General features: G+C 47.1%; 1 protein-coding gene across 2 annotated transcripts in view; it reads left to right on the top strand.

The window, feature by feature from the left end:
- HNF4A (hepatocyte nuclear factor 4 alpha) overlaps window positions 1-6,479 on the top strand; it is a 32,652-nt gene extending 26,173 nt beyond the window's left edge. For both annotated transcript variants that reach the window (XM_050917398.1, XM_050917399.1), the window contains 4 exons: window positions 765-920; window positions 2,895-3,131; window positions 4,295-4,417; window positions 6,337-6,479. In XM_050917398.1, the coding sequence (XP_050773355.1) occupies window positions 765-920; window positions 2,895-3,131; window positions 4,295-4,417; window positions 6,337-6,479 (659 nt within the window). The remainder of the gene's footprint in view (window positions 1-764; window positions 921-2,894; window positions 3,132-4,294; window positions 4,418-6,336) is intronic.
- The last annotated feature ends 15,657 nt before the right edge of the window (window positions 6,480-22,136 follow it).

The following is a 22,136-nucleotide window of genomic DNA, read 5'->3' as shown; positions in this document are numbered from 1 at the left end:
TTGGTTCACATTTCCACCATAAAGCTCCATTACAGTGCTCCATCAGGGTCGAGGGGCCTACAGGTCATTGACCCGCCCCCGATTAAGACCCAATCACACTGCCAGAGAGGTGACAAGAGGCCTTAGTATAAATGAGAAGCAAAGCCTCCATCTTCTTTTCCTTGTTGCAATGATCTTCCTATGCCCAGTAATAGAGTGAGAAGAGGCTGCTTGGGTAACATAGGTCAGGATTTATGGCCAGCACATCCCTTCTGCTACAGGAGAGGAAGGCAGTGGATGTATATAAAGACAGGCCCATTTGCTGCTCGGGGATGGGTGGAAGAGGCAACTTCACTTGTCCCAGGTGGGTTTAGTCCTGTTCTGAGATAGAGAAAAGCCCAATTGCTAAAGCCCAGGACTGTTGTGCTCATTAGGAAACCACTGGCATGTTGCAGCATCCTGTCCCAGAGTAATGATACCTGTCCCATGCATGGCCCACCCATGGGGAGCAGCTTTGTGAAGTCCTTGAAGTCTACAAAAGATCCCGGATGCTTGTTGATTTAAGAGGCCAGAGTGATGTGTCCCCACTTACACTCAGACCCACATACCACACTTAATTCCAGCCTTGGTCATGTGGGGTGAGGAGTGAATGTGTGAAGCCTTGGTCAGCATTGTAAGGCTTGGTGGATGTAATAAAGTCTGAGGCGCTCAGGTGCCTCCTTGTTGCTGGTTTGATCACGAGCAACAGAGAAAGCTCCTGATATAGTTCTATTGTGTTCCTAAAGGAAATGACCACATAATCCCACGGAACTGTCCTGAGCTGGTGGAGGTGATCCGTGTGGCCATCCGAATCCTTGATGAGCTGGTCCTGCCATTCCAGGAGCTGCAGATTGATGACAATGAATATGCCTGCTTGAAAGCCATCATCTTTTTTGACCCAGGTAGGCCCAAACCTTCAACAATTAATCATCAAAAAAGATCTCCTCTTACAAAACCCAGAGTAGCAACCACACAAGAGCTTCGCCCTGCTCTCACGCTAGCCAGTGCCCCAGCAATTTGGTACAGTGTCGGTGGGATGTACCTGGTTTTCTCAAGGTGGTTTCTCCCGTGCTTTCAGAGCCCTTTCAAGTCTCCAAATCCCTTCTGGGACCCTGTGCCTCCTTGCACAGTGCTGGCATTTGGATACAGCGAGATAGTGCTGGGCCTATTATGATAGAGGAATTTGACCCCCTGGATAAAGTTAAAAAGACAGCAACCCTGGCAGGCAAGACAATAGGATTGTTACTAGCAGAGCTTGGAGCTCTAGGAAGGTGCTGGTTCCACAGTGTTCCTGTGGGATCAATGGCCACACTTCATGCTCATGTACCACAGCAATCCCAATGGAACTGGGGCAGAGCTAATGTCATCCCCCACCTGGACCCCACGTGTCAGGGTCAGCGGATGAGGGGGTGGGGGCTGGGAATGCGGTGGGTTTCCTGAGGAATTCTGAAAGGGCAGAACTATGGATCCATGATGAGGCAATGGCTGAACCATCAGTTTAGGAGACAGATTCTCATAGTCAAGCTGGACGGGCATATCAAGTGGGGTCCCATAAGGTTCAGTTCTGGGTCCAGTTCTGTTCAATATCTTCATCAATGATTTAGATAATGACATAGAGAGTACACTTATAAAGTTTGCAGATGATACCAAGCTGGGAGGGGTTGCAAAAGCTTTGGAGGATAGGATTATAATTCAAAATTATCTGGACAAACTGGATAAATGGTCTGAAGTAACTAGGATGAAATTCAATAAGGACAAATGCATAGTTCTCCTCTTAGGAAGGAACAATCAGTTTTACCCATATAAAAGGGGAAATGACTGCCTAGGAAGGAGAACTGCAGAAAGTGATCTGGGGATCATAGTGGATCACAAGCTAAATATGAGTCAACTGTGTAACTGGAGTATTGTGTCCAGTTCTGGATGCCGCTTTTCAGGACAGATGTGGACAGATTGGAGAAAGGTCAGAGAGGAGCAACAAAAATGATGAAAGGTCTAGAAAACATGACCTTTGAGGGAAGATTGAAAAAAAATGGGTTTGTTTAATCTGGAGAAGAGAAGACTGAGAGGGGATGTAAAAATGGTTTTCAAGTACATAAATGGTTGTTACAAAGAGGAGGGAGAAAAATTAGTGGTTAAGCACTGGAATAAATAGCCTAGGGAGGTTGTGGAATCGCCATCGTTGGAGATTTTTAAGAGCAGGTTAGACAAACACTTGTCAGGGAGGGTCTAGATAATACTTAGGCCTGCTGTGAATGCAGAGGACTGGACTAGATGACCTCTCGAGGTCCCTTCCAGTCCTATGATTCTCTAGGATGGTATGGTCACTTTGCGCTGCTCAGGTGGCACAAAGGGACTAGATCCTGCCCTTAAATAGTCAGCAGAGAATTCCCCTTGTGGAAGGGACCTCTCTTTTCACCTAAACCTGGAGAATGGGGCTCCTGTGCCAGTCCACCCTTTCCTCATTCATGGCGGGAGCGTGCCAGGTGAGGAAGGAGATATGTCGAAGCAGGCCTGGGGGTAACAGAGTAGACCTGTGCTACACTAAGCATCTGCTGCTGATAGCTGCATTAGGGACCTTACACTAGTGGTGTTCGTTAGCACAGTCCTTAGGCAGTGCCAGAGGATGCTGGGGAAGGTTGGTGCAGAACAATGGAGGCATAACTGGCTTACTGATGGCTCCCACCTCTGTGCCAAGCCAAGTTTGGATGCAGGGGAGAACTCAGCCCTAGAAAAAAGAACCACAATTGTCTGTAAAACCAGATTGCAGGGAGCCAGAGAGACTGCCCGGGCCAGGCTGAGCCCACAGCTCATGGCACTGGAGAGGGTCTCTCCCTTGGGAAACAGCCCTCCATTTTTTGTTCCATGATTTGTTTCAGACGCCAAAGGGCTGAGCGACCCCACCAAGATCAAGCGGATGCGGTACCAGGTGCAGGTCAGCCTGGAGGATTATATCAACGACCGGCAGTATGACTCGCGGGGCCGCTTTGGCGAGCTGCTGCTCCTGCTGCCCACCCTGCAGAGCATCACCTGGCAGATGATTGAGCAGATTCAGTTTGTCAAACTCTTTGGCATGGCCAAGATTGACAACCTGCTGCAGGAGATGCTGCTAGGGGGTGAGTATTTGTGCTCAGCCTCTGCAACCCTAATCCTCAGCACAACCCCATCACCCTCTCGTCACAGGGAGGGAAAGAGCCAGGATCAGAATGGGGAGTGTCCTTGATTCCCAGTCCTGTGCTCAGACCTCTGATGCAGGGAGCTGAGCACATCAACCCAAGTAGATCATCTATCTTCATTCAGAAGCTGCAGCTTGTGTGAGATGTAATTCTGTCCCCCCTGCAGCTTGCATCGTGTTTCATGTACTTCATGCTGAGTAATAACAGGAGACCACTCCATTCTTATTAAATAAAACTGGCTGTTTATGCCATACGTATTGACTCCATGGGTGCTCCATGGGTGAAATAGGGTGGGAAGAGGCAAGGTGAGATGGAGCCTTGGGGGAAGGGGTGTAGTGGTGGCAGGGCCTGGGGCAGACTGGGGATTGATCACCCCCAGGGAAACCAGAAAGTCGGCACCTCTGGTTTATGCAACTATTTACAGAGTTTCACGTTAGCATTCCTAGCCATGAGCACACAGACTGACTTCCCTGTGCCTCCTCCAAACCCTTCCATCCTGCAACCTGTGCTCTGCCTCCTCCCAAGTTCCATGCAGGTTGCTACATATAGCAAAGGTGCTGCTTCCCAGCAGGAGCAGCTGCTGAAGGGATGACAAGCTGCCCCTCTGTCCTTACATCATCTCTGTGCACATTCAGAGGATGCATCTCCCAAAAGACAGAGTCAGCTACTTACCCAAGTCTTGTTTCCCCCTAGGAGATTCATGGGAGCAATACATGCACTAAAGGGCAATGGAAAGGTTTGGTAAAGCATGGCCCAGCTTTACCACTAGCTGCTGAAAGCTCAGATAACCTCATGTGATGTATGTAGTGGAGCAGCAGTTTCCCCTGTGCGGCTCCTGCACATAGATCGTCCCCTGAAACCCACGAGGAGAGGAGAGTGACACTGCCACAACCGGTGTTGCTGTGGCAGAGGCAGAGCAGCACTGAGGTGTAGTCTCAGTAGAAGACAGGGAGGGAGTGTGTTCTGATCATTTGCACAATAGTGCACCTGGAATTACTGGTCTGGCTGTGAACATTTGGCCCTCTGGGTCTATACTCTTTTAGACTGTCTAGTGCTTTCCCCTTCTGTCCTGCTCACCATTACTGACACTGAAATGGTTCTAGGCTCATCAAGTGAAACACCTCATGCTCACCACCCTCTGCACCCGCATCTGATCCAGGAGAATCTGGGGACGAACGTCATAGTAACGAACACGATGCCTGCTCAGATGCACAATGGGCAGATGTGTAAGTATCCCTAGTAGGACTGACAGCTGCCAAAACAGACCTTGTTTGTTTGGAATAAAGCTAAATGAAATGAGTAAGAATCAGGCTGGCATTCCAGTGACATCTCTGAGCCTCAAAGGCCGCCCCAGTAGTGCCATATTCTACACTGCAAAGCCACAGTGATGCGAGATGGGTATTACGATGCTAGAAATTCCTCCGCAGAAAGGACAGACAGACACACAAGGTGGCGGGGAGGTTAGAGTAGATTAGATTGAATACATGATTCAACTGAATGCTCCCTAGCAGATGATAGTTTTTACAGTAGCTCTAATTTGGGGACTAATACTCCAATCCAATGCATGATTCCTGAGTGCTGATTTGATCAGGCCCCTAAAGACTAGCCTCATATCTCTGGGGGAAAACCAGTAAAACTTTTGTTAATGTTTTCCCTGTCTTGGCCTCCCCATTGTCCTTCTGTCCAAAGAACCCAGCATGAGGGGGTTGAACACTAGGGTATCACGCTTGGCCACAGCACAAAGCTAGATCTCGGAGATGATATTCAAACGCAACCTACCAGTAGGGTTGCCAGCTGTCGAATGGCACAAACCCAAACACTCTTGCCCTGCCCTCTGAACCACCCTTTCCCCAAGGCCCCACCCTTGCCAAGCCCCTTCTCTGAGGCTCCGCCCTCACTCACTCCAGCCACTATGCCTCTGTCACTCCCTCTCCCCCACCCTCATTCACTTTCACTGGACTGGGGCAGGGGGTTGAGATGCAGGAGGGGGTGCAAGCTCTGAGCTGGGGGGTGGGGGCAAGGGTTTAGGAGTGTAGGAGGTGGCTCTGGGATGAGCTTGGGGCAGGGGGTTGGGATGCAGGGGCTCTGGGAGACAGTTTGGTTGCGGGAGGGGGTGCAGGGCTGGGAGGGAGTTTGGGTGCAGGAGGGGGTGAGGGTTTGGATTCTGGGAGGGAGTTTGGGTGTGGGAGGGGGTGCAGGCTCTAGGAGGGAGTTTGGGTGCAGGTGGGGGTGCAGGGTGTGGGCTCTGGGAGGGAGTTTGGGTGCAGGAGAGGGTGTGAGGTCAGGCTCTGGGAGGGAGTTTGGGTGCAGACTCTGGGCTGGAGCAGGGGGTTGGGGTGTGGGAGAGGGTGCAGGGTGCAGGCTCTAAGCTGGGGCAGGGGGCTGGGGTGAAGAAGGGGGCCAGAGGGTTGGCGCTAACCTCAGGCAACTCTCAAAAGCTTCTGGCACATCCATGCAACAGCGGCTTCTAGGTGCGGAGGCCAGAGGGTCTCCACACCCTGCCTCTGCCTGCAGGCACCACCCCCGCAGCTCCCATTGGCCAATGGGAGCTGTGGAGTAAGTGCTCGGGGCAGGGGCAGCATGCAGAGACCCAGGAGCTACAGGGACAGTGCCAACCACTTCCAGGAGTGGCATAGGACCAGGGCAGGCAGGGAGCCTGCCTTAGCCCCGCTGCTGTGCCGGACCTTTAACACCTAAAATCTCCCAGTTTGGCTGCAGTAGCCTCCAGGAGATAGAGCGTTATTCCAGGAGACTCCCGGTGAAACGGGGAGGGTTGGCAACCCTACCTGCCAAGTGAATCTTCAGTGTAGAGTAAAAAGCAGGCACAGAACCCCTGACCCTGTGCTTCTTGCTGCAGACTCCCCCAGCGACTCTAGTGGCTGTCTGCACTGGAGACTGTACTGCAGCCTAAGTAGCAGCATGTGCACAGCCCACTGGAAACCATGTTTTCACTGAAGAGCAATTGGCCTCTCTGTAACCGTTGTGCCAGGGCTAGAAGGATCCAGCCATACCCGGATCCTTAGCCCTTCCCCAAACTCTGGATTATATGGAATTGGGATCCAGATCTGAATGTTGCCTCTTGAGTTCTGGTAGTCCCGTAGCATCTGCTCCTTCTGCCTTTGTAACATAGTGTTTCTTTCTGCAGCCACTCCGGAAACTCCACAGCCTTCTCCCCCTGCAGGCTCAGGATCTGAGCAATACAAGCTACTCCCTGGGGCCATCGCTACTGTAGCAAAACAGCCAGCCTCAATCCCACAACCCACCATCACAAAACAAGAAGTCATCTAGCATCTCCCAGAGGAAAACCAGCCTGTTTTAGAAAGACTGTGCGGGGGAAAACAGACTGACTGTCCCAGTGAAGATGGACACTATTGGTGGATTCACAGGCACAAACGCATCGGCTTGTTTATTGGAATACAGCAAAAGGCTGTCTTTGTGCAGCTAGAGAGAGCATGTGCCATGGTCCAGCTGAGAGTTACATATCTGGGAGTTAAACTGTAGTGAAATCATTAGTCCTAATACGAAGGGCCAGAACTGAAACTCATGCCTGCTGGTGACTCTTTTGAGATTTGCATTGACTGGCTGTGAGGTTGCATCTGACCATTTCTTTATTGCCTCGAAGTGGGTTCAAAGCAAACCAGACACTACTGGAAAAAAGGACTTGTCCCATAAAGACATTGCATTTGAAGGAAGGGTGGAGATGTCTGCTGCTGTCTTTAAAGCTTCTCAGAATAGTCCCAATTTTCAGCCGACATTAATGGAGCTAAAAATTCTCTGGAAAGCATCATTCTGGGTCAGGGGGTATAATAACCTCTTGTGACAATATTTAGGCAAAGACTGGTCCACATGGTGAGTGAGTTGGGCTGGGAAATCATTGCTGCTTCTGGATTCCCTGCCATTTCAGACTTTCCATGTGTTGGAGTGCTGCTGGAGTTCCTTATCCCAGCACCATTATTCCCTCCCCATGGCAGACACTGAAGGATGCAAAGGCAGCAAATTCTTCTATTATGCTACCATGGCATATTTGCAAATAGGAATGGAATGATGGCAGAGTTGTGGGATTCAGCTAATGGGCTTGGGAAGTACAGATACGGGGACGGGTGATGATATTTGCTCAGCACTCTGAGATATTGCACAGATATCGCTAAGATGATTGCTGGGATCCTGTGCATGTCTGTGCCTCCTAGTGGTACTCACACAGGTTAACTATCAGCAAAAGCTTATCTGCAGCCTGGTCATGGGAGATTATGGTAGGAGGAGACCTGAAGGGGAATGGGGAGGATTCAGAGGTGGAGAGATGAGAGATGGACCCAAGACACAAAGGTTGGACCAGGATCGCATGTTCCTCAAGGCTTGGGAGTGGCTGGACCCAGCTGCTTGATCCAGGCTCATCTTTAATCCCAAATGATGCATTATAGCCCGGCTGGTGCCATGTGGACTTCTCCGTCACCACAGTATAGCTGATCGATCACAGATTTATAGGGTTTTATATCGTGGCAGAGATTAGTCATAACAATCCGAAAGATACAGACTGCCAAAGCATGAAGACAATTAGAAAACCAGGGAACCTCAAACTCTGCTGCGAAGTTCTCAAGGGGTCAGGGAGAGATGTTCTATTATGTAAATGTCCTTCCTAGCCCCTGGCCTGTACCCTCGCCATAGAAGCTCCTGGGTTTTACTTTGCTTGTGTTTTTCTTTTGCTCACTGAAGCCTATTGGTGCTATTCCCTGCAGCTCCCCCCCAGCACAGGGAAAGAAGGCCATGAAGCTAGCAATTTCTCTCTCCCCAAGAACTGAAATCACCTCCGGGGGGAAATACTAGCTTTTCCTGACAACACACTGTATTTCTGCAAGGTCTTGGCCTTGTGGGAATATCAAGAAGTGGTGGAGTCACAACTGCCAAACGGTCTTGAGACAAATCCCCAGCTGGTGTAAATGAGAGCTCCTCTGATTTACACCTGCTGCGGATGTGGCCCCTGGATTTCAAATGCAAAAGCCAACACCCCGCCCCTGCATGCGGGTTTCGAAGTATTGTATTGTCTGTCAGACCTGATGGCATTTTGCTGAGTAATTTATTGCAATGATGAATCTAATCATTTTCTATACATTATTTTGTAAATCACATTGATTATTTATGATCAGGAAATTAAATGCGAACAACTTAATAACGAGACCGTCTTTTTCAAACTGTATGCAGATAGTGTGGGGGGAATATGTCTCAGTGCACATTTCATTCGCACCAGACATCCCCGGTACGGTACATTAATTTTTTGCTGGTTACTGCCTTCCAATGGAAATAGAGGAATATTTCTTCACTAGAGTTTGTATTAATAAAAAAAAGAAATAAATGCAAAAATATTTTCTAACTTTTCCTGGAGAGATGGATTTTTTTTTCTTCTGGGAGGATAGTTCTAAACGCCCAAGCCCTGGTTAACTCTAGCAAAAGGGAGCATGCATACCTTTGTTTTTCCAATTACACCTGGGCTGAATTTGACCCATAAACCAAATGGGCCTTCAGCAGTGTTGCCAGCTCTCATGTTATCACAAGTCTCTCAATATTTGGTATTTTTCTTAAAGCCCCAGATGCTGGAAGCATGATTGCATGAGAATTTCATTTAAAAAAGTAACTTTCTAGACATTGTGGTTGTAGAGAAAAGCTTGAACACATGTAAGTTAACAATTACACTGTGGAGGCTCAGACACCAGAGAGTAAAGAAAAAGAAGCCAAAATCTATTTCTCCTAAATCCCAGGATTTTTTAAAGGAAATCACATGATTCTTGGGGAGACTGACTCATGATTTTTGAACATTTTGAGGTGGCAATGCTGCTTTAGTTCTACATCCCATGTCCACTAGTTCCTGGGGGGTGTAAATGAAGGCAGAGTTGGGCCTACAATGCCCAAAAGGATGACAAAGTGAGTTAATTTGTACCATGTCTAGAAAACATGACCTATGAGGGAAGACTGAAAAAAACTGGGTTTGTTTAGTCTGGAGAAGAGAAGACTGAGGGGGGACATGATAACAGTTTTCAAGTACATAAAAAGTTGTTACAAGGAGGAGGGAGAAAAATTGTTCTTCTTAACTTCTGAGATAGGTCAAGAAGCAATGGGCTTAAATTGCAGCAAAGGAGGTTTAGGCTGGACATTAGGAAAAACTTCCTAAGTGTCAGGGTGGTTAAGCACTGGAATAAATTGCCTAGGGAGGTTGTGGAATCTCCATCCTTGGGGATTTTTAAGAGCAGGTTGGACAAACACCTGTCAGGGATGGTCTAGATAATATTTAGTCCTGCCTTGAGTGAGGGGACTGGACTAGATGACCTCTCGAGGTCCCTTCCAGTCCTATGAGTCTATGATTGTGAAGGTGAAGAAGTACATTGACAATTAGGGAAGGCTGTTAATGACCTGCCTTTCTGATCAGATGAGTTTAATCTAAGTCATAGCATGCACCGTAAGACATACATCCCAACATTTCCAGTGGCTAAAGTAGGATGGGTTCTGCTCTCAGTTCATGGGGTTGGGGCAGGGGTCAGATGCTGCCCCTTGGAGGTGGGGGGAGTTGTAGAGTGCGCCCCCTCTGCACTCACCCTGTAGTGGTAGCCCCTGCAGCTCCTATCCCATGGAGCGGGCACTGGGCTCAGCTCTCTGATTCGGGCATTGTGGCTTGGACCCCGATGCATGAGGTTGCAGCAATGCTCAGGTTTGGCCTAGCCCCTCTGATGGAGTGCAACTGGGCCAAATTTGAGTGAGTGGCATTGCAACCACATGCGCCAAGTCGCAACATCAGAGGGGCTGAGCCAAACCTGAGTGGTGCTGCAACCTCCTGCTAGGGTGACCAGATGTCCTGATTTTATAGGGACAGTCCTGATTTTGGGGTCTTTTTCTTATATAGGCTCCTATTACGCCCCGTCCCATCCCAATTTTTCACATTTGCTGTCTGGTCACCCTACCCTCTGCTCCTGGGGCCAGCTCGCAATTCCTGATGTGGGGAGCTGAGCCCAACCAGCCCTACAGAACAGGAGCCACTCAACCAGACCAGGAGGTTTGGGGGAGCAAAGTGGTGCAATCCTGCAAAATTCAGGGCTAGGATTGCCATCTGTCTAATCGCACAAACCCAAACACCCTTGCTCTGCCCCGAGGCCCTGCCCCTTCTCCAAGGCCCCTCCCCCACTCACTCCATGCCCCTTTCCTCCGTCGCTCACTCTCTCCCATCCTCACTCACTTTCACTGGTCTGGGGCAGGGATGTGGATGGGGGGGGCTCTGGGAGGAAGTCTGGGTGTGGGGAGGCTCAGGGCTGTGGAAGGGGATTGGGGTGCAGGAGGCACCACTCCCACAGTTCCCAGCCAATGGGAGTTGCAGAGTCGGCACTCGGGCTGGAGGCATCACACAGAGGTGGCCACCCCTGCCTGCACCTAGGAGCCACAGGGACATGCTACCACTTCCAGGAACTGCACAGCACCAGGGCAGGTAGGGAGCCGGCCTTAGCCCCACTGCACTGCCCCCTTTGACCGGACTTTTGGCCTATTAAAACTTCCCAGATTGCTTTCAGTAGGAACAAGGAGATTGAGGCTAATTCCAGGAGGTCTGGCAAGCCCTATCCAGGGCTATTGGGAGGTCTGGCAAGATAATAGGGGTTGAGAGATAGAGACTTATATTCCTGTAATGACTGAGACTTTGCCGAAGGAAAGACAATCATGCATTGGTGAGGGGTGACTGAGGCTTTCAGTTGTAGAGATCCCACAGGTAGTCACTGCAAACCATGCCCAACAAAGGGCTGCTTGGTGGCCTATGTGAAATGAGTTGTGGGGTTCTCAGTCTATTTCCCAATGGGGACAGGCACTCACCTCACCTCTGGAGTTGCTTTTGTTGTGAGGCCACCTGGAAACCTAATTCTCTTTTAGGTGGAAAGTTGACAGCAGAAATGAGCCCAGGACCCAAATTCAGAGCTAGCTTCCCCAGACTTTAGGGTTGTTCATGTCCAGAGCTTCTACTTGGACCCATCATAGAGCCAGGGCCTGGCCAAAAGTCCAGGTCCAGTTCAACACATCTTCCAACCTTGGGAGCCCAGCTCTAGATGGAAAATAGACAGTCCTGGAACCTGAACTCCGCTGTTCAGTTACAGATGAGGTTCAAGAAAGGAAGTAGCAGGACAAGTTCCCATCTCCCATCTCCCAGTCAGGCACCTGTGTGGTTAGCCTGCTTTGGTACAAGCAAATGGGGTCAGCTTCTTGCCTCTAATAACATGCAGCTAAGCACAGGCCTCACTCAGTCTGGCCCAGCAAAAGCGTAATGCTGCCCTTGTTTTACCTTGGTATGTGTTCCGTAAATCCATAGACAGCATCAAATCTGTGAAGCAATAAATTCTCCTGGACTGCTGCCCACAAATTGCTCCACTGAGGTTACCCTTTGCCTAGTTAATCTATTTTAGATGAGCGTAGTCCCTACTTTACTAGCTTCAGTTTGTGCTGGAAAAAAACCACAACCTCTCTCAGAAACAACTCTGGCCTCAAGTCAGCTCCACTGTCACAACACTCCCTTCTCTTTCACCCCAGACAAGATACGACCAGGGGAGCTTCAGGCTGTCCCAGGCCCGGCAGGACAATGTTTTACCTTTCTAAGGCTCTTGCCACTAAATGGATCCCATGACCATGGTTCATTTTGTTCTCTCTAAAATCATTTTCTTACACTATCTCTGACCAGGAGTGTTCTTTGTTGCCCTTTACTGGCCCTCAGATTTTAAGCATTTTCTGGACAATAGCAGTAATATCTCCAGGAGCAAGGGTTTACCCTGACGGCCAAGTCACGATGTGAGAAAGTGGGATTTTTAGGTGTAAAATGGGATCTTGTTCATTCCTTATGTCAACTGGCTCTGAAATAGCTAATGGGCCTCGGAACTTTTCCCTTTTCCAATTGCTTTCATCTCTCAGTGGAACACAGGAATGGTAAATTGAGTTTTACAGCCCATAGATCACGCCTGACAGAAGTAACTATTGCTGCTATTAAACCCTCAAGTACACACACAGCACCGATAGCCATAAAAGCAAGAGCCTGCAGGGACAACGTGGCACTGCTGAGACAGGCATTTCCGTGTGCCAGGCTGTACGGTCCTTTCAAGGCTGATGACAAGAATTGCAGCTCGATTTTGAGCTACTCTGTTCTGAACCACAAAGACCCTTTCCATACAGAGAAATGGCATATGTGGCCGGAAGCTAGTGCACGGACATTCCAAATCCGCCTCCCAGTTCCTAATTAAACTGCCTACAAAGATGTGACCCTATCGGTAGTAAACACGGTAAGAGAGCTGCAAATCACCAATAAAACACCACTACTCTGTCAGCCAAGGCAGGTATAGAATAAACAGACGAGCACAGTGCGGTCAGGCTTCATAGTCACTTCCTTTAACTCAGCAAGGCCAGCTCCTCAGCTGGGGTAAAGCACCACAGGCCCATTGAAGTCAGTGGAGCTACGCCAATTTACACCAGTTGAGGAGCTGGATCTGAAAGAGGCCTCTTCTGAGCTTGGAAATGAAGGCAAGTTGGGAACTGAACTTCCAGGGTTTGCCTGCCCAGTCTGTGACTCTTTAGTTCAAGCTGCAGCAGCTGCTGCTTTTCCTTCTGGAGCTCCTAAGTTCCCTCTCTGGGGTGTTGGCTAAAATGGCTGCCATCACAGATGCATGATCTGAGGCTGTGTCCTAAGGGGACATGTGCAGGATGGCAGCAGAGTCAGGACACCATGCCCTGCTCGAAGCATTAGACACTGTTCTCCCTCTGGAGAGTGTCAAGAGATGATAGACAAGACATAAACAGGGGCATTTGAGTCCCTCAGTTCCGTACTGTTCTCATCGCTCTGCAAAAATCACCCTGAGCTCTCACTTAGGAATTACCCCTGGAGTCAGATCTATGTGAGTCTGATTCTCTCAGTCCCTTGGGGTTGTAGTCCACTGCTCTCCCAGAGGCTCCAGGGCTGGAGGAGGGCCGGGCAGCTGGTTACAGGTTTGCAGGCTCATACCTTTGCATCTGAGTGTGATTATTTCCTGTATGAAATGTGGCTCTTTGCCCCAAAGTTCTCAGTACTGCGTAGCTCACAGGCAGAGCATTCCTCAACCCTGAGGCCATGTGAGAGCAGAGATCTTCATTCCAGTGTTGGCTTCTCTCTCGGCACTGAGAAACATGGACCATTTGCCGAGCAGAGGCAACGGCCGAGATATTAATTAGCCGAGATGACAAAGAGCCCAGCAAGTTTCTTGCAAGGCTCTGCTGCTCTTCCCTTTCCAGTGAAATTTGGGCTGGTGAAAGCTGCCAGACTGACAGCCTCAAGCCTCTCTTTTTCAAACCAGTGGCTGCAGTATGGGCATCAGCAGGGCAAGCTTCCCCCTACTTTGCCCCTCTTACTGGAACACTCCCCTCTAGGAGTCAAAACAGAGCAGACTCTGTTTCTCTAGTATCCTGGACCTCTTTGCTGAGGCTTCCATCAAGGTACTGGCAAGAAGCATAGATTCCTGAACAGCCTAGTCATTGCCCCCAAGATGACTAATCTTCCAAGGGATCCACAATACCGTGCAGCTAGCTTTGCTTTCATTCCAGGGTGCTGGGGTATTGGGAAAGACTAAGTCTTAGAGAAGAGTAAATTAAGCTACCAGAATCCTGTAATATTTAAGCTGTTTTGGATTTTCCCACCGTTACTCCACTTATATTCTATTCTCGACCTAATTCTTGCAAAATGCAGGAATTGTTGCAGATCTAGAAGCTAGAAAAAAAGGGGGATGATGATTCTTTTAACAGAATACACTACCCTTTGCATATATGTGCATGGCTGTGTTGCATTGTGCCTTTGTGCATCATGTTTGCTTACGTTGCATTTGTGTTTGCTTACATACTTGACTGTGTAGGGTGACCAGATGTCCAGATTTTATAGGGACAGTACTGATTTTTAGGTCTTTTTATATAGGCTCCTATTACCCCTCACCCCATCCCGATTTGTCACACTTGCCCTTATCCATTCCCTATGCCTTGGGCTCTGAGCAGAGCCAGGTTTACACCAAGAGGAGGCCCTCTGCACTGTGGGAATGATCAGGATCTCTTTCCACCTACTTTAAGCCCTCTTTACATTGCCAAAGTGGTTAAATGCGCCCAGGAATACCTGAGAATCAGGACCATGTTGTGCACAGGGGTTTCCTACCCAAACTACATTCCAGGCTCTGCTGCTTGCAAGCTGGCTTTGCAGGTTGACAGGCGAAGCCAAGAATTTCAGGATGGGCAACTCCCTACTCAAATGCTGAGCAAATTCATGGTGCCTGTATCATTTGCAGGCCCCCAAGGCTCAGCCTGCGTACCTTGGGAACCTTTGGCAGGCCCTCATGTGCTAGACACTGCACGTAGATTATCTTTATTACCGGACTGTTATGTTTGCTCAGTTTAGTGATTAAAAATCAGTTTAAAGCTTTCTCCCCTAGCTCTGCTGTTTGAAGTTGTGCTCTATTTTCGACTTCATACAAATCACCCATCTCACCAGGACTGTAAAATGTTTATTGCTAATGGTGGCAAACTTAAAGAAGCCAAGATAACTTTCCCAGGCTGGGCATTCAGATTGCTTGGATAAGTCAATAAGTGAAGATCATTACATGAAACCCATTAAATATAAACCAGCACCAACAGCCATTTAGTTACAACAAATATCCTAGAGCTGGGGAGAAGCCAGGGGCTGCAGAACTGAGAAAGGCATGAACTGTAAGGTACAGTCATGGCAGAGGACCATGAAATGGGTCAGATACACAAGTGGACACAATGTGTGGCCTCCAGAGTCATAAAATGCAGCCCTGAGCATTCTCTCTCTCACCCCCAGAAGCACAAGCAAGGGGAGAGCGGTTTAGCAACAGGATTTAATTGCTTGGGAGCTAGGAGTTCTTGTCCGTCTGCACAGGGAGACAATCCTGACTGGGCACACTTATATTTGTCAGGCAAATTCTATGTGAAAATTAGTCACGGCCCTTAGGTTCCAGGCAAGTTGCAAAATGTGTTTCTCAGATGATATGAAGCTTGGGTAGCCCTGTCTCACATGACTCTGGGTGAGCTTCACTTGGGGGCTTTGTCACTTACGCCACTGTCTGTCTGGACACAGGGCACCTGGCAGTGGATATTCTGCAAGAAGAAGGTGGCCACAGAAGGCAGCTGCTACCTCTCTGTGCTTAGGGACCTGAAGGGGGCAGCACAGTTGGAAAAGTGTGTGTCCATCCCTTCAGCAGACTCTTTAGATGGGGCTCCCCAGGAGACCTTAGTGTGGGGGTTGGAAAGCTGCCCTTTCTTGGCACAAACTCAGAGGGAGGTTGGGAATAGGAACAATTCCCTCTCCCCCATTAGAATGAAGTTTGCAATCTCCCAGCTGGAGTGAATCTAGTCCTCTGAGTCTAGGCTCACCTGTGTCTCGTAGATTTAGAAATCAGTCTGGAAAACTCAGGAGAACAGATCTCCTAGGGAGATTTCTACTACTTACTATTTAAATACCAGCTGGAAATATCATGGGAGCAGGAGAAGTTTTGACATCCTGGGGCTTCCTAGCACAATGGGGCTTCGAACTGCTTGAGATCTCTCTCACTACTACTGCACCATAAAGGATAAATAACAATGATGAACCAGGCAGTGCTGAGGGGTAGGACAATTCATATTTTGAAATTTACCAAACGTTTTCATACATCATGAAATATTTGGGGACTCAGTGTATGAAATGCTGAGACCATCCACGCTGGCCTGTTCTCAGCGTTGCCACCTCTCGCAGTATTATCCTGTCTCGTGACATTTCATCTCTTTCTGTGTGAGATGTGCCACTTTCATTTAAAAGAAAACATAAAATAGCACAGTCTAGGCCTCACTGTTGGAGATAAATGCTTGGAAAGGTGACCCGAGTGCCCCCACGAGGCTCAGAAAGCAACGAAATGTTGGGTTCTTGTTCTTCCTCATTTTTAACTTCATGATTTTAAAGCCAGTTTCATGATTATACGGGCCTGGCCTCATGAGTTTTGAATGCTTGGGACTAGCAAGATTGCTTTTCAAACCCTGATTTGCAAATATACTGCCTTGCTATCCACAAACTGTGACGGCAAACAGTGAGCAGTCACTGCTAGCCCCAAGGTTAGATTTTTTTTCACAGATGCAGAAGAATAAAATTAAGTACTGCTGGTATGTATTCAAATTAGGGGGAGAAATTCTGAGCTGAACTGGGGAACAGTATTCAGATCCAGGTGAGGCTTAGCCTGGGGTTTGGGAATCAGGGTTAGAATTTGCATTCTTATTCAACAGCCCCCAGATCTCATGAGCTGCTCTTGTCAGCTGTCTGCCATCTTGGTGTAAATCTCGTGCAGCCCTTGTGGTATTTCAGCCCTGGAGGCTGTGCTTGACAGCTTTCAGCCCTAGCTGAACTAGAGGTGGCAAGTACACTCTCTTTCCAGGCTGAGAGGTCACCTAGAACCAGTCACAAGCGTGTGTTCAGATCAAGGGATTTGAAAAGCTCCTCCCACGACATTCAAAATGTTTTGGATTCAAGGAACCAGCTTTGGTCCATCTCTTTGAAACAAATGATGAGTTTTCCCAGCTGCATGAAACAAACCTAATCCATAAACTATTTGGGAGGAAATATCTATATCCATTTATTTATCTGATGTTTTATGACATATTATGCTGTGATATAAGAGAGTAAGACATATAGTACATTAAAAGAGGCCCATTCACTGAAACAACCCATAACAAACAATGCAGACAATCTCTATTAACACCCCAGTGCCTCATAAAAAAATCTGGGAGGCCAGCAACCTGGGTCTTCCCTTTATCACTTTACAGTGATGTCTTGCAATTGCATTAACTCTGCACATCTCCAAATGGCAGCACATGCCTCCATTCTGTTGCTGAAATGTGTGTTTCCCTGTGCCGGGATTGTATTGTAATTGTTTGTAAGATTTCCTAGAATGACAGCTGTGAAAGTAGTTTTTTTTTCATAAGTAGCAACCTACAAAGGTATCCTGTGCATTCTGTCCGCAATAATAACGTGGTTTCAATGTGATGTCATTTTCCAGAAGCCAATCTCAGCAGATTAGACTTTAAGCAAATTTCAGCAAACGGCTCCTGGCCCCAAATGTTTGGTTTCACATAAAGGATGTTGCAGAGGCTGCAGATCTTTTCTCAAAAACCAGTTCATCTTTAAACTGTTTGTTGGACCAGAACTTCCATGGGCTGTATCCAGGATAGCATCGCTATTCAGGAAAGTATTTCAGCCCGGAAACTGTGCTTTCCTGAGTGGGGTCCATAAGGATAGAAAGGAAAAGGATCCAGAGATCCAGATGACTTGTAATGAGATTTACTGTAGATCCCTCAAATGGATCCAATGACTTAGATGATGTGATTCCCCACTTTGTATGCCCAGCCTCAGCAGCTGTGCACCTAACTTTTTTCATGATCAGACCTTAATTTTTCATCTTCCTCTCCAGCCTCGGGTGCAGGTCACTTGCTAGGAGCATCTGGGTATATCTCACCAAATCAATTCCCTGCCATTGGCAGGTTCCTCTGCCATTGGTGCACCTTGCTCCCTCCTATTCTCTGCCAGTGGCACACAACAGTTTAGTCTCAAGAAGGTTGTAATACTTTAGTCTAATCCAAGTTATTGGAATCAAAAGTGGGGTAAGCAGGAGGTGATTAGCGGACTGTGATGTGTAGGAGGTCAGAGTAGATGATCTGGTGGTTCCTTCTGACCTTGAACTCTATGACTCTAACTACAGATTATATTATTTTAAAGTTGTTTTTCAAAAGAATGATCAGCAAGAACAATGCTAGTGAAAGCTGCTGGCTTGACTGCTCTGGAGACTGAAATCCAGAGCAGCTACAGCACAGGCCATAGCAGTGCAAGCTTCCTGCACTCTTGCAATGTCCTGAAACCAGAGATCTGCCTTCTAGCTGATAAGCAGGGCCAGATCCTCAGCTTCCATAAATCAGCATAGCTCCATGGTAGCCTCTCTGCATTCCTTAAAATGTCTCCACTTCCTGCTGGAAGACACCAAATCCTGAACTCAGGGCTTGGCCAAGGAGAGGAAAGGGAGCTGACTTTCAAATTCTTCCTCTTTTAAAAGCATTTTCAGTAATCTTTTCAGCACCATGGATTCTTGTTGCTGGTTTGCAATTTTTTTTTATCGGTTATTATTGCTGGAGAGCAGCATGTGGTCACAGAGCTGTGCAAAAAGTGAACAGCTTGAATGTGTTTACAAAGCCTCTTTGGTCCCTTTTAAAAGCTGACTTTGTTCTTAACGTGCTTTCTAAAGGGGGGTAAGGGACAATTTTCTTTCAATCTAAGAGAAAGTCCTAATAATTACATCGACTGTACAAGTGTAAAAAACAACAACAAGAAGAACAAAAGGCAGTTCAAGTCTATTTAGAGGGGTTGCTACCAGAACAGATCCTGGATCTTTGCTGGTGTTTTTGATTAACCTTGTGGTCAGTAAATGAGTCAGAACTGCAGTGTGCTGCTGTCATGCTTTGCAAGGATTTGGAGTTCTGTCTGGTTTCCAGGGCCGTGTCATAGCAGTGCAAGGACACCTTGTGTCACCCCAGACTGGGTCGGTCCTCTGACTCAGGAGGTTAGCAAATCAATATGTGACTGGAAAAACACTATCATGTACATTTCTTCCGAGAAACATCAGGAGAACGGGCACAGAGGATCCCTACTCCCAAAACACCAGCGTCTCATATTCTGCTAACTGGTCCCAAAGTGTGTTCACACTTGTGGCAAAGGGACTGCAATGAAGCCCCTCCAGAACTCACAATCCACCCTCTTTGCCACACCATCTCCAGGACCCAACACTCAGGAAAGGGTCATAATCCATTTCCAAAGAGATTTAGGGGGGTGTATCTTAGAGTGAGGGTGCTGTACAGGAAGAGTGCAGAAAGTGCACAAGGATTATAATGGGTGTAACTGTGTGGTTAAAAGTACATAAAAATGGATCAAAATACCAAAAAAGCCAAACTTGACTCCAGGCTTAACATTGGCCCCCATTTTTCCAGTGAGCAATTTGGAGTGTATTTAGCTGAGTGGGAAGCTACCACTTCTGGATGCCATTAATCACATAAAATCCTCAGTGCAAAATTGGAGGCTGGCTTGAGCATCTTTAAACCTTCTGTCCTCCGAGCCATGCGCCCAAGAGAAGAAGAGGAAAGATGAACACAACATCATTCTTGCTTTTAGGAGCATCTCCCATTAAGAAACAGCAGTGAGCTGTATAGTTCTTTTATGGAGTAGCAAGTTTAGCAAGCTCTGCTTGACCCCTTCGCTTCACCCTGGAATTGACATGCCTGTAGACTGAAGTGTTCTATTATTTAGCCCAAGAACAAACACAGCATGGGCAGCGGCAGTGCAAACACCCCCCAGCTAAGCCGCCAATATACATAAAACCCTGGCCTGGAGGAACTGAGATAGGAGCTCAGTCTCCATTGACCCATCCTTGTCCTCTAGGCTGAGAGAGCCATCAAAATTGCTGATTATGGTGGGGAGGACTTTCAGTTCTGCATCAGAGTCAGACCTTAATGGCCTATAGATTAGAGTTTCCATACACTCTAAGCCAGCTAGTCCTCCACAAGCCAGATATTTCTTTATTTCCACAAGCCAGACAGCTGGTGACTTTTTTTGTTCTTGGGTAAACAAGAGATATTAGATTTATAGGCCAATGAGGCGTTCTGAAATCTATGCTGACTGCTCAGACAAATTGCACTCACTGAGGTAAGAAATGTCTAAGAGGTCTACTCCCCACTCCCCTCCCCGCGTGCAGTAAGTGCCAGATATATGGAGAAATGTGTCTTGGGAAAATTTCCCAATTCCCATTAAAGCTAAGTTTTAATCAGCTGTTAATATGATTGGCATAAGGGACTGATCCATCTCTCACTGAAGATGAGTCTTTCCATTGACAGGAGTTGGTTTAGGCCCTAACAACCAAAGATCCTTATAGCAGGGAGATCTTGAGAGCTTGAAAATAATGATATGTGATAGGGGAAGCCTGCAAAAAGCCATTGTAGAACCTGGGGGTGGGGGGAAGACAGCGGAAATCCACACAAAATTAGAGATGTGTGAATAACAGATTTTTTTGGTTCACTGGCAATTTTAGAAAATGAGTTTGTGTTGACCCAGAAAAGAAATGTTTTGGAATCTTAGATGAATTGATAAAAAAGTTGATAAAAAATTGTTTTAGGCCCAATGATATATTTTGTTTCAATTTTGACCATTTTAAAGGGGTTTTGATTTTATTAAAATAAATTAAAGGACAGTTCAAAAAGAAGTTATTTTGAACTAAAAATATAAAAAGACTTTGTTTTGAAAATATCAGAATGAAACATTTCAACTTTTTCTGATTTTTTTTTGGTTGGGGGGGTGGGGGCATGACCATTTTGCCAAATTCAACATCAATTTTCAAAAAGCCACTGAAGCTACACCCCTCTCCAAAGAAGTTTCAGCCGAAAAATGTTGCCCAGCTCTACACACAACAGAAACCCTTCAGAAAAGTCCACAGCACAAAGCCACTTAGCTAATAGAGAGACTGTTAGTCTGGAGAAACAGGCTCTCTGCTTAGTGAACTATGGGATTAGCTGCTCCAATCACACAGGCTTTGGAACTTCTCTTTGCTGGTAAACTTCTGAGAAACTTGAAAGTTGCAGCCAGCCTACTATGTATGCATCAGTTTGCAGGCATGAGATTTGCAGGGCAGTGTGTCCTTAGGTTGCCAACTCTCCAAGATTGTCCTGGAGTCTCCAGGAATTAAATATTAATTTTAATTAAAGATCATATCATGTTATGAAACCTCTAGGAATAGATCCAACCAAAATTGGCAACACTAGTGTGTCATTTAATGGAATAGTAAACAGAGTATTTTGGAATGATAAAATCTTGAACTGAAATAAAATGAAATTGAACCAGAGAAACTGATTCTAAGGGAAACTAACCCCATCCCTCCATGGAAGGCTTGGAAGGCCTCCTGCTACAGTATTTGTCAAAGAGCCTTTGACTCCCTCCGCTGGCTGCAGGTATGTATTGCCCTAAAGGAATACAGCAAAGCCCAGCAGAAATGACCCTAATTAGCTTATGCTCCAGCTATCCTGATTGGCAGTAGCAGAGATGGTCCCTGGTATTTTAGATAAGTATTCAATTCTTTTGTGCTTTTTCCAATTGAGACTTCACCTTGTCCCCTGTATTGCAGTGCCACAGAAGGGCATGTCTCCTCCCCTAAATGCTCCTAGTTGTAGCTTTCGAACTCTGGCAGGTCTGGAGACTGAACATATATTACTTATTATTATTTGTGTTATTTTAGCACCCTGGAGCCCCAATCAGGGACCAGGACCCAACTGTGCTAGGTGCTGGACAAACACAAAACAAGACAGACCCTGCTGCAAAGAGGTCACAGTCTAGGTAACAAGGTGAGAAGAAATCAGATGGTCTTAAAGGTGACAGCTCCTGACTGATCCAAAATAATCCTCAGGAATAAACTAATCCACCCAAATGCACCAACCCATGTCAGCACTGCTGGGGGCTCTGAGGTGTAGGTCTCTTGCTGGAAAATATTGTAGCCTCTTTATATAAGGAAAAGACACAGGCTTTCTTTCCTCAGGGAAAAAAACAGTGTTTCCTCCCTCCAAATAAAAGATCATAAAATCATATTTACAGTCCAAACCATAAACGAGTTTGTATTATAAGGAAGTAGCTGACTGTTGCTTATTAAGCACCTGTGCTTGTTTCATTGTAACTGGAGCCTGTGTTCAGTTTCAGCCAGCATCTGTGACTCACATGGTATCAATAATAATCCTTGAAGTTTCTATAAAGCCTGTCAGCACAGGTGTCTGTAATTCTCTGGACGAGTCATTGCTCAATAGGAGACCACGCCTAAATGCTGCAGAAATTGGCAATGGTGGCTCAGTATGGGGGGCTCTTCAATC

This window comes from Gopherus flavomarginatus, chromosome 11 (assembly GCF_025201925.1).
Source record: "Gopherus flavomarginatus isolate rGopFla2 chromosome 11, rGopFla2.mat.asm, whole genome shotgun sequence".
Taxonomy (NCBI): domain Eukaryota; kingdom Metazoa; phylum Chordata; order Testudines; family Testudinidae; genus Gopherus; species Gopherus flavomarginatus.
The sequence above is the reverse complement of the archived record's forward strand: the minus strand, read 5'-3'. Positions and strand labels throughout refer to the sequence as shown.